The sequence below is a fragment of the Amblyomma americanum genome, chromosome 3 (assembly GCF_052857255.1).
Source record: "Amblyomma americanum isolate KBUSLIRL-KWMA chromosome 3, ASM5285725v1, whole genome shotgun sequence".
Classification (NCBI taxonomy): Eukaryota; Metazoa; Arthropoda; class Arachnida; order Ixodida; family Ixodidae; genus Amblyomma; species Amblyomma americanum.
In genome coordinates this window covers 42,820,774-42,834,031 of record NC_135499.1, presented here as the reverse complement: position 1 = coordinate 42,834,031, position 13,258 = coordinate 42,820,774, and the positions used below count along the sequence as shown (strand labels likewise).

The 13,258-nt window shown below is 47.5% G+C and overlaps 1 protein-coding gene across 1 annotated transcript in view; it reads left to right on the top strand.

Annotated features, from left to right (window-relative positions):
* The first annotated feature begins 11,679 nt into the window (after window positions 1–11,679).
* The window catches only part of LOC144123702 (uncharacterized), a 40,409-nt gene continuing 38,830 nt past the window's right edge, over window positions 11,680–13,258 (top strand). The window contains exon 1 of the mRNA XM_077656483.1: window positions 11,680–11,956. Within this exon, the coding sequence (XP_077512609.1) occupies window positions 11,819–11,956 (138 nt within the window). The 5' untranslated portion in view covers window positions 11,680–11,818. The remainder of the gene's footprint in view (window positions 11,957–13,258) is intronic.

Genomic DNA, 13,258 nt, shown 5'->3' with positions numbered 1-13,258 from the left:
AGCGCTAATATGGAACAGAATGACGCACAGCGGTAGCTCACCTCTCAATGGACTCCGTACCTCACACTTGTAGAAGCGGAAGAGCCAGCTTTCTTAAAAGAAATAATTTTCTGTCACTTCTGTATCCAAGTTGAAAATGCATGCCTCTCCGGAGGTGCACTATTTTCTACACAGTTTGAAAAAGTGCGTTGTTCACTCATATTTACTCAGTAATCATTGGTTGAGTGCAGATAATGCATTCCTTTTCACACTGGAACAACTTTACTCCCCGCAGCGTCGTCGACTTGTTATCGATGATCTCCTACGATGATTTACGATAGCTGTGTGTGGGACTTGGCCTGGAGTATGCTGCGAAGGCGTCGCAGCGTTTTGTAAGCTAAAACTTCCACGTTCACCCGCGGGTAAATTATGATCTTGTCTGGGCTTATGTGTATTGTGTGCGATCACGGGATTCAGCTAGACCCAGGAAATTGCAGAAATAAAAATTGGAAATTTGGGGGACTAAATGCCCCAAAAGCGGCACGTTTGCTATGAGGGGCGCAGTAGCTAAGGGCTCTAGATTAATTTAGACCACTTAGGGTTCTTTAAACGCGTAAGCGACCTATAGGGGGAGTATGGGGTGGTCAGGTTAGTTGCATTTTTTTGGAGCGTGCTGCAGACCATTACAGGCTCCATGTAGGAGATGCACATTTTATTTATTTTCAATTCAGTTCTTTATTTTTCCTGAAATAATAGATCCTCGAAAGGGTCAAGAGCTAAAAGCTGTCTCGACAGCTTGACTAGGCTCATGACCCCTTCTACAAGGCAGTAGTGGTTTACAGCAACAGGTAGCGTCCATAATTATTGGCATCAAGAAATGCGAAGAACAATAAGTTATACAGTAGCAGAAGTGCAATTAAATTATTAAATAAATAGCATATGATTTCAGAATGTATCTACAATAACTGCACCTGCAGTTGTGAACACAGCACAATACCAACAGAAGAAGTTAAGCAGACCGAATATGTAGAAAAATAGAATACATACATGTTCATGAAGAACAGCAGTTGCAAAAGAAAAGGCAAACACGCATAGCCATTCATTCTTTGGATAGAAAATACATTCTCAGTTTTTTTACGCCGTAACACATCACACATTTATGCTCATGTAGAATAAATGGCAGATTATGCTTTAGTGACTGAACTTTATAATTATTTCGAAATTTCTGGCGGAGTCAAACATAATCATTATGTATAGATAGTGTAACATGTCTTCTTCTTAGAGATGCTAGATTCATCAAAATATCTCGGAAAGCTTCAGTGGAAAAGTAAAAAGAGCGGAGCTGGCGATACCGATACATATATTCAGCACTAATTATGTTGTAGCTTATGAAAGCACTTCGCGTGCGAGACAGGCAATCAAGGTTAGCAATGTGTCGCATGATCTTCTTTTGAAGTACAACTATCTTTGCGACGTTTCCTTTTGTCGTTGTAGCCCATACTAGACCGCAGTGGTTAATATACGAAGCAAACAGAGCATGATAAATTTGGATCTTGGCCTGTGTTGGTTATTTTTATTTATGGTTCAGTTATTTTAGCTAACTGATGCCTCGCATAAGGCTATGGCAGGTGGAGTTAAACAAAAGAACGCGAAAACAACGTAAGATAAAGGTAAGAAGAAACACAACAATGCGGGGAAAAATTAAAACGATTATGTAAAAAAATAAATGGACCAAGTGCCACTCGAAATGTTGTGCCGTGAAATATGGAGCATAAGCAAATAGGACATCAAGCGTCAAGAACAATGTCGCATAAGACGGTAAGGTGATTCAGATCGGACACCGCGCACAGAAAAGAGAATTTAAAACAGTCATTTTTCTCGAATTAAAAGGTGTTATGCACGGTGGGGATATAGGTGTAAGTATACTGAAAGCTTTAATGCGAACATATGGTAAAGCAGTAAGTAGAAGAAACCAAGGCGATATGCCTTCTTCGGAATTCGGTAACGAATATTGTTTGGCGTCATGAGCCAACGTCGACGAAGCGCTTGATTGGACGAACTCCGCGGGGCCGCACGGTTAGCACTCACATTTGATCCCACAACCCACGTTCTGCAGCCACATCTCAACGGCGGAATGAAGGCCTTTTGTAAAGACGGTGTAAATAGTGAAAGAATTCTTGCGCCTTTGCAATTGAAATTCATTAGGGGAATTAGTTGCTTCAAATATAGAAATAAACTTAACGGCCTTTCTCCTATTTACAGGTCTAGTAATAATATTGTTACAGGTGTAGCCTCCCGGCCGAGGCGTTCTATCCGGTTCAACAGACCAGGGACAATGGGCGAGCGCGAAGCACGGTCGTTGATGCTGTGGTTGTCCTCTGTTGGAGTGGCTGTTGTTGTTGCCTCAAATACGATGGCACATACCCACGGTAGGGGATTGGCCAGGGTTTCGGGCAGATTCAAACAGGAAAAATCTCATCCAGGTTTATCTCAAGCGGCCCATAAATTGAGAGGACTCTGAGAGAAAAAGAAAATCACGAATTTTGAGAGTGCTTGAGGAAATCAGAATGGAAATCAAGAAAACAAAGCGGTGCGAGTACAATAACTAAATTTTAAGAATTAATCAGAAAGAAAATAATTTTGAGAGGAAAGTAAAGGCATCGAGAAGTTAACACAAAAATCTCCCGGTTGAAATGATATACTTGTGAAGAAGCTGACACACCCCCTTAATGGCATGCCCTTTGACGGTTGCACCGAAGGAGAGGAGGACGGGAAGAGTAAACGGCAGCCCTAATTGAGCGAGAGGATTTTGCAAAAACTGGTTTCTCTGCCGTGCAAACCGCCGGCAGTAGAGGATGAAATGATCTATCGTTTCAACGTCCCAGCATGGCGCACATAGATTCGACGGCGTGAACCCAGAACGGCATAAATATAGATTAAGGCGAGGAATCCTACAGCGCAACAGCGTCATGGAAACCTCACATTGTCTTGATGCGCAGGAACGTATGTTCCATGGGAATTTCAAATGTTCGAAATCCGCTGTACCAAGGATAGGGTCATGGCTCCGGTAATGGTGTATTTGGTAACGTTCATAACGGGACGTGGTCAGAAGGGTGAGGTTCGGAACGACATGGGCAACAGTCCCATTGATGACTGATTTCGCTAAGAAATCGGCCATCGAATTTGAAGTAATGCCACAGTGCCCTGGTATCCACTGAAAGCGCACCTCTAGGACATGACTTGGCACAAAGTACATTAGGGATCGGTACAGGAGACTAGTTTGCGAACTTTCTAGCGCAGCCAAGACTGAGAGGCAGTCCGAGAGAATGATAACTTGAGAAATATTGCTGGGAACGTTTTGAAGAGCCAAACCAATAGCGAGAAATTCAGCAGCGAAAATTGGTGTATAATCAGGGACGCGGAGAGAATAACTCCAATCTAGTGTGTAGGAATAAACACCTACTGCAGCCTTTTCGCCTTGTTGAGAGGCATCTGTGAAAATTGCAGCATGGCTCGAATACTGAAACAGATATTCCTGCAAGAGACCGTTTAGCACGTTGGCAGATAAGTGCTTTGCATATAGCGGCAGCATATGGTCGAAGCAAACAGCTGGTGCAGCCTGCAAACTGCTGGCGCATTGCACAGACCTAAGCGAGACCGCAATTCTAGGGAAAAGGTGCTCAGTAAACACAAATTGAGGCAGTTTGTAAAGCGGCCAATGTTTATTTAGAAACAAAGCTGGGTTAGTCGAAAAAATTGGAGGAGCCACTATAGGCATTGGCTCAAGTCCCCATAAGAAGGTGCGCACTGTGAGAAGTTGGAAGCGAGAGTTCAAGTCCCTTATGCGAGCTTCCAGAAAGAGGACACAATTCGCCACTGATTTTGGTAAACCCAGGCAAAGCCGTAGATCGCGCCTCTCCAAAAGAACCAGAGGTTGGATTTTTTTATCTAGGACAACCGGAAAACAGATCGCAACCGAACTCCAAAATTGGTCTTACGTAAGTCTTATAGAGAAATAAGAGAGTGTGTCTGCGCGTACCAAATTTCTTATTGCCGATTCGCATCAGGCTACCGAGAGCTTGCTCACCTTTGAGGTCTATACTTCTGATATGAGGTCGCCAGTCTAGATGAGGGTCGTAAATTACACCTAGGGACTTTAAGGACTCAACTTGCAGGATTTGGGCGCCACGATACTGTAGAGAGATATAAAGAGGGGACGCTGGAGGAAAAATGAGAACGGAAGATTTGTTCACGCTCAGAATTAAATGTAACTTGCCCAGCCATACTTACAGTGCGTTCAGGTAGGCCTGTAAAAGTGGGTAAAGTGAGTGAATGTCTCTAGCAGGAGAAAAAAAGGCGATGTCGTCCGCATACACATACACTTTGACGTATTCTGAATTGGTATGTCTCGCATAAGTATATTATAAAGTAAAGGAGACAGTACCGAGCACTGAGGCACACCCCTAGCCTGTGAAAAAGTCTCGGAATTAAAGGAACCGTCAGAACAGAAGAAACGCCTATCTTTTACGAATTCCTGAACCCATGCAAGAATGTAAAAAGGCGGCCGAATTTCGTCGTTTGTTCAATAGAATTGAATGCAATACGCTGTCATATGCTTTAGCGATATCCAAAGGGACTAAAGCCGCGACCTCTTTTTTCTCCATTGCAATCCTAATTCTGCTTTCCAAATCTAAATGTGCGGTCCAAATCGAGCACCCCCGACGAAGCCCTATCTGAGAAGCACTGAAGGCTTGTATTGCAAGAACGTGATCTGTAAGGCGGCTGTGAACAATGCGTTCAATAAGTTTAATTAAATTAGACAAAAGGGAAATCGGCCGAGTGTTATCAATTAGGAAACCCTTTTTTGGATCTTTGAGGAATAAGATTATTTTCGCAATTTTCCATTCAGGAGGGAGCCAAACTGTCTCCAGGGACACATTAACCATATGCAATACATCCGAGGTAAATTCTTCCACAAGAGACTTCAACATACCGATAGAGATCCCATCGCATCCCGGAGCTGCAGGTTTGAGGCCAGTAACAATGGAAAATAATCCAGAGGGTGTAATCACAGTGAAGTCTGCGCGCGGAGGGGGTAGTACGAATGGAACCACCAACCGCGCTTGAAAGCGCTGAGCAAGGCCTTGTGCTATCTGGTCAAGTTGTTTTTTTTTTGCATCCTAGGGTGTTAACACCACTGACTGTGCAACATGAGAGGACGGCGCTTTATGGTTGCGTTCCATGAATCGGCGAAAAGCTTTGCGGTTTTTAGGGCTTGATATATAACTGTTCAAAATTCGCATTGCACTCCTCCTTCGCCTTACCAAGGGTGCTTTTAAATGAAGCCGCGAAAAATTTGTAATTTATCCAATTCCGCGGGCAGTGGTTATGAGAGAGGGTTTTCCAGGCAGCTTTTCTAAGTCGATATGCTCTCACACAGTCACCATTCCACCACAGGGAGGGCTGTTTGTTTTTGACTGTAGACTGCACCGTGAACACGGAACGCTCAGAGGCCCCTAACACGGAATAGAAAACTTGGTTAGCGCGATCCAAGTTATCAGATGATGCAATGGAGGAGAAAGAGGATTGCAAATTTTTTTGAAAAGTGTGTGGTTTACGAATTTTTGTGGAGAAGCAATCGCCCTTATGGGAGGAGCTGCTATTGTGAAACATATCGGAAAGTGGTCACTGGAAGTAACACAATCCACTGTACACCACGAAGAAACCTGCACCCCATTCACAGCGAATGTTAAGTCAATGACATACTGATAGTCAGAACGCAAGAAAGTAACTTCTGGACTGTTACAGCAACGCATGTTCCTTGCCGACATCCATGACCATAGAAGCTGGCCACATGCGTCAGTACGAAAACCCCAAATTACGTGATGAGAATCGAAGTCACCAGCAATCACCATTCTAGTGTTAGACCGCAAAAGAACATTTAAATGATCTGTGCAGTGGACACCTGATGGAAAGTAAACATTAGCAACGATAAGGGGAGCACACTGTGGAATTGCGATATCAACAGCCAACAGTTCGCAGTCATGTCTTTGAATTTGGCGTGACAGATGCGCCCGATGAACAAATTTAGAAGAAATTAATGTTAACACGCCACCACCCCGGCTGCAATTGCGATCGGCTCGGAATACCCGGAAATTTTTGAGAGAGAATGACCTAATAGATGTAAGCCAAGTTTCTTGAAGTAAAATTATGTCTGGGTAGAACTGTGAGACAAGGTTCTGTAAATCGTGAAAAGAAGATACGACTAAACGGCAATTCCACTGTAGTAGTTTCAACCCGGTCATGTTTATTGTAAAAGCAAAGAGGCTGTGAAGCCTCCTTTAACATATCAGTTTTATGTGGAATACTGGGGGAACCTTTCTTGCTTTTGTTGCTTGGGAGGGCAGACTTCGACGGAGAGGAAGCAGCACGACGTTTCTGGGAAGGATTCCCCATCTCCACGTTCGTAGTGCAAATGGTAGAAAGGCTGGTATCCCCGGCACCATGTACAGGCACAGACGAGGACGCAGCAGGAATAGGAGCCAGGGGAGAGACACCAGAGAGGCTATGTGAAGAACTAGTTGATAGAACGGGAAGGCCAATAGTTGAATGAGCAACCTGACTTGAAATGACATGGGATATAGCTTCACTGAGTGTAGTCAGCATACCGTCCACAACACCTGCAAGCGCCTTCTCGACAGCTGACACCACAGACTTTGTCACGAACGCCTCTGCCTCAGAAGCAGATGACCTTGCAAGACCCGCATAAGATTGCTTCTTCCGGTCTAATTGTGCATAAGTATCAGCTCTAGAGCACCTTCTCTGCTGAATGATGTCCGGAACATTCTGCTCTTCTGAATGCTTGGAACAACCAGCATTATCAGCCGGATGAATGCCGCCACAGAGACTGCAAATGGGACCTTCAGATGTGCAGAGGTCTGCGGAATGATCCTCCCCTCATAGTCGGCAACGCGTCGCAGATTTGCAAGCTTTGCTGCTATGACCGAAGAACCAGCAATTCCTGCATTGCAACGGACGAGGATGTAGCGAGTCGACGCAGTACACAATGAGCCATACCATAAGCTCAGACGGGCATGAATATTCTGCAAATGTTGCAATCACAGACTCTGTCGACAAATGTGAGCCATTAGCATCTCTGGTGGAGCGGTAAACTGATAACACGCAAACACCGGCGTCCTGAAAGTCGTCAAGTAGTTCCTGAGGAGAGGCCGATGGGTCCACACCGCGGATGATCCCTTTTGAACATGCGAGTTGCTCTGGAATAAAACGCTTTACTGGAAATGACGCGAAGGATGTGCAGCACAGCAACTGCGACAAGCACTGCACATCCGAGGATCGGCACAGAATGCCCCTACTGCCGAAAGGGCGCACTTCAGAGATTTCTAAGTGGCGGCTGGTAACAAACAGCCTTCAGCTCCTCCTGGATCATTTTAGAATTTTTAAATTTTAGGGTCCCGTCTCCAAAGGGTACAAGCGCCACTGGGATGTCAGTGACACCATTTCGACCGAAAGAATCCAAGGGCAAACTTTGGGCCGGCGGGCTGGCGAACCAGGGAGCCGGACCCCACACGGGGAAGCTAAAGACATTGCACTAGGCCGAAGGGGACATTGCCTTTAACTATCGGTACAGCAATAAAAAACACCTGGCCAAAACCCGAACACGTGGAACGGCCTCACCGAAGAAGGAAGAAGGGAGTCCGCGTCGGTCGACCTTCGGAGAACTTCTGAAGAGAAGACCTGAAGAGACGTCACGCCTAGACACACTCGAACGCCCAAACACCAACGAACGTCCTCAAGCAAGCTTCTTCAGTTCCAAAAACAGTTCTTTGGACTTAGCCTCTTTGAGTTGGAGTGGCACATAACGAACAGGCTAAAAACATCTCAACTTTCTCTTCTTCTCTTCTCCAACTTGTCGTTCGTAGCTCTTCTTCAAATCCGTAACACTTACGCCGTCGCAGGCGAAGCCCACTAAGCGAGTCAGGCATCGGCACGGGTATGACAAAGTTTCAGCCACGCGACATGGGTGAGTTCTGTGCGACATGAACGGCGGCCGCTTCTGGTGACGCGCGCAATCCTATAAGAGAGGTCACTGAGTCGCTCCAAGATGATATAGGGACCGGTACAGTTCGCGAGCAGTTTCTGACTTAAGCCACGCTTCCTGAGTGGACGCTAAACCCAGACCAACTCGCCAGGGAGATAGGTGACTTGGCGATGTTGGTGGTCGTAGCTGGCTTTGTAGCGCTGTTGTGAGGCAAGAGTTCTCAGACGGGCTATCGGCGGGCTTCCTCAGCATTGCACAGGATCTCAGTGATTCCAGGGTCATGGCGGTGGAGAACGGGAGTATCGTATCCAGGATGTGTCGTGGAGAGCGGTCTTAGGGGAGGAAGAACGGACTGTAGCCTGCAGTTTAATGTCGAGCGGTATTGTATGCATGCGTATGTGATGAAAGGTAGGATAGAGTCCTAGTCCTTGTGGTCGGAGGAGACGTACTTGGAAAGCATGTTGGTGAGGGTCCGGTTAGTTCGCTCGGTTAAACTATGAGATTGTGGATGACAGGGGGTAGAATGTTCGAACTGGGCTGTGCTCAAACGAAGGTGTTCAACGACGCCGGCGGTGAACTGGCGGCGACGGTCGGTGATCACAACTAGCGGGGGCCCACGACGTAGAATAACAGAATGTAGCAGAAAGACGGAGACCTGATATGCAGTCACCGAGGGAAGGGCAGCTGGCTTACAGTAACGAGCGTGTTAATCAGTACAGACGACAATCCAGTGGCTGCAGGCATGGGACTCGGGAATACGACTCAAGAGGTCTACCCCTACCTTCTTAAAAAGAGATCTGGGAGGCGTCACAAGGTCGAGAAGAGTAGGAGGAGTAGCGCTGGGGCATTTGTGACTCGCACACTATGGACAGCTAGCCACATACTTTTCAATGGTATTACGCATCCGTGGCCAGTAGAAACGTTCTTGGGTGCGGTCAAGCGTCCGCGCAGATCGAAGTTGACCCGAAGTGGGGTCGTCATGCATGACACACAAAAGAGAGCAGCCTAGGCTGTCAGGCACCATCAGAAGGAAGCGGAGACCAGGTGCACATGACGGGAGGATAAAAGTGCTCGAACGCAAGCTTCTTCAGTTCTGAAAACTGTTTTTAGGACTTAACCTTTTTGGCTCACCATGAAAAAATCATGAGCAGCTCCTGCCATCTTGCACCTTGCCATTCCCAGCAGTTGCGCATCAAACCCCCCCCCCCCCCCGTTTTCCCAATTTCTTCCAGCATGGAAAAGAAATCGCTGACATTAACCCCCGTCTTATCGCACGTAAATGTCGGAATAAAGCATACTAATGCCAGCATGCCTACTGCAAGCGTTGGCTGCGGAGTGGAAGCTCTTTCGTATACAGACATTTTGTCCGCTCAAGCTCTTCGATGTCTGAAGCCTCTGAAATGGGGGTCAAAGTCCCATAGTCAGTGCCGCGATTCTACTTGGATTAAAACTTTTAAGTCATGAATGCCGCAGCATTCGGAGGAGCTTTGTTTTTGAGACCCCAGTTCTGACACGACGTGTGACGACCCCATGCACTGCGTGGGTCCACAAGGAACGGAGAGGCACAGGGACACCACTAGACTCAGCTGGAGCAAAACGGATATATTCCAGAATTACATGTTACCAAGTACATGATGCAGAGGCCGGGGTGCCCAAGCTTACATGCAGCTGCGTTGGCGCCAGAGCCTTCGTTAGGAGCAGCGGAGGGGCTGTGGAGTTGACTTTGTTCGCTCAGGCTTGTCTTCTCCCCCGATGGCTTGCGCGCTTGGGGCGCCAGAGGATCGACTGCCCAGCGGTGTCGTCTCGGGCCTGCCTCCTCTCCCTAGTGGCCCGCTTTTCTTGTTTACCCGTCCCTTCTTCGCCCCCACCTCAGAGCCCTCACATGCAGCATTCCCGATCTTCCTCGGATCTCCCGCCAGCTTGGTTCTTTTCGCGTCCTGCTGGGCGCCCCTGTCACTCTTGCGAGGTGTGCAGCTGGTGATGCGACCCGGCAGCTTAATTGGGCTGGCCTCTCCAATGTATTTAGTAGAGTGGAGAGCTGGGCGAGTGGGTACATGATTGAAGAAGGAAACCAGCGCAAAAGACGAAGACACAGGAACAAAGAACACAGTCGATAGTCCAGCGTCGTCCTGTGTTCCTTGTTCCTGTGTCTTCGTCTTTTGCGCTGGTTTCCTTCTTCAATCCTCTCGAATGTGGCACAGGCGCTCATGTCCACAGCGTCACGGAATGAAGTCCGCCTAGTCTGAAGGAAAGGGAGAACGGAAGGAGCTGCGTTTTTTTTTCCTGCCGACTCTCCAAATGGGCCCGTTCACTCCAAACAGATCACCGCCAGCCCTCATGACCATTTGAATGCTTGTCGGCGTGCGAATGAAGATGACGGCCCGGCTATCGGCATTCGGACCCTGAATTATCATTGGCCCACGACACCCGACAATGCCTGGAGCCATACAGTCTCTTGCTCAAGTTCCTCCGGGGCCGCACACAGGGAAGATGCCTTCGGAGATAGCGGCCCTCCGGAAACGCGAAGTGCACTGCCGCAGCAGTGCACTGCAGCAGTCTCGCAAGGAAACAGCAGTTCAGAATTGGAAGAGAGGTGCGGGAAATGGTAAGGGAATACGCCTATTTAGGGCAGGTGATGAATGCTGATGCGGATCATGAGAGGGAAAGAACTGGAAGAATAAGAATGGGGTGAGCTCATATGGCCGGTTCTCTCAGATCATGAGTGGCAGTTTACCAAATTCCCCCAAGAAAAATGTATACAACAGCTGTATCGTACCGGTACTGACCTATGGGGCAGGAGCATGGAGGCTAACGAAAATGGCTCAGCTTAAGTTAAGGACAACGCAGGGCAAACTATACAAGGAAAGATCAGAAGTGTAACTTTAAGAGACCGGAAACTGGTAGAGAGGGAACAAACGCGGGTCAGTGATATCTTAGTCGAAATAAAGAGGAAAAAATTGGCTTGGACAGGGCATGTAATGCGAAGGCAAGATAATCCCTGGCCTTTAAGGATAACGGAGTGGATTCCAAGAGAAGGCAAGCGTAGCAGGGGCGGCAGAAGGTTAGGTGGGCGGATGAGATTAAGAAGTTTGCGGGAATACCGTGGCCGCAGCTGGCAAAGTAGAATAATTGGAGAGACATGGGAGAAGCTTTTGCCCTGCAGTAGACTTTGGATTGGATTGGATTTGAGGCTTATCCCTCTATAACGGGCGGGCATTCCACCAAAGTCAGGCTGATGATTATGACGATGTCTCCAACCATTATGTGGGTCAGGGTGAGTAACAGGGAACTTGTCCTACAATTCGGAATGCAACTCTTGCACATTAGGGGCTTCTTTGTCTTCTTTAACCTTGTACTCCAATTATTTTCACTGATATGCAGGTTTTTAAGACTTTTATCTGTGTGGCGACTTTTTCTGTTGCATATATTCTCACTAATTGAGGACGTATAATACAGAACCCTAATTCACAAAGGGACTTTCAATTCACGACGCTTTAGAGTAGCCCATTTCTCCGGCTTAATTTGAAAGGCATATTCGAGGAAGTATGAGGATAATTAGAAACAAAGAAACGCTGTCGGATGACTTGCATGCATTCCGCGTACTCAACGAAGTCGATGAAGCAGAAGTGACAGCCATGTTCTGAACGCCTCCTTCCACGGCAAGAACTGTATCGGTGCAGGTGCGTGCCATCGTCGATTGCCTTGTGTTCGCGCGGTTCCTCGGACACGCATTTCTGCTTTCCGCGTCGTGGCGGTGAATAGAGGCGACTACGTGGGATGGCGAGAAAGAAGAGGAGCAAGAAGAAACCCCAGGTCGCGTCTCGCCACAGCGACGAAACCACGCAGGTGCAGCAGACCGAGTCTGCGCCTCCCAGCACCACGACTACCACAGCCACTCCCACACCATCCAGCCAGGTACTGTAATCAAGCCGTAGTCATGAGTACGATTGGTCACGGAGGCATTGCACGTGTGGCTAGATTATTTTTTCCGACATATTTTACTGCTGAAGTTCACATAATTGCGAGATAAAAAAGCTCCTATGCGTACCACTCTCTCAATAAGTGAGCACTGACCAAGATAGCTGCATGACAACCACTTCCCTGCTTCCTCAAATGGAGGGCCTACTTCTAAGCTCGAAACCAGCACCGTACTTGACTAGCCTGAGCTCGGTTAGGGACAAAAGTTAGTGAGCAGGAAAGGGCAGCCAATAGAGGCCTCAGGTAAAGCTCTCACCCAAGGCTCTTGAGGTATCGGTAATTAAAAAGTAAAAATAATTATAAAAATAAATAATGATTTTCAGGTGATATCGCAGGCACGTGATATCATAATACGGGAGCCGTTGTCAAGACCTTGAAGCGCTGCCTGTCTGCTTTTACTGTTGTCTCACCACAACAAGCCGACAATATCCGCATCCGCGATAAAGGCGGCGTCGGCTTCTAGTCAGCCACAGACTTTAGCTTTGCATGGTTCGCCCCAGCCAACCAATTGAAAGAACCCCAGGTGGTCGAAATTAGTCCGCAGCCTTCCACTACGACGTCCCTCATAGGCCATGGCGCCTTAGGACGGACTCCGTATACCATACCATATCGTAATATACCACAGCATACCTTTCCATACCATATACCGTGCCATACCACTTCATCAGGGAGCCAAGAGTGCATGCGCAGCGGCATGTGTGCATTAGCACTGGCCGCCTCGGCTGACCGCGGAAGCGCATCGTGGCCAGGGGCTGAAGTCACCCGTGCGGCGCTCGCCCGCTGCCTAATAGCATCACCTACGCTGCACTGATGTCAGTAAGCTTGACTTGACTACTTCAGCTGACCGGACCGATGCTTTTATTTATTTATTCAATACTGCCAGCCGCCTTTTGGTGGCCAAGGCAGGAGTGGGGATACAATTGCACAGTGCTTCGTCAATAGCAAACAACGAAAAAAGGGAAAGAGAAGGCCTGCAGGCAGGCAGCAAGATTTCTGCGGAACAACTCAATAGACGAGTAACAAACACTTTGCATTAAAATCGAAAACGAAACGCGACACGGGCAACAATCCAGAATCGAACAAAATATCCTAACTTGACCGGCTGGGGTTGATTGCAGATAAAAATGTCTCGCCTGACAATAAGTTGACCACTTCGCGAGGTAACGCATTCCAATCGGCTATCGTTCTTGGGAAGAACGACAGATTATATGCAGTGGTTCTGCATTTGGGCACTACAGT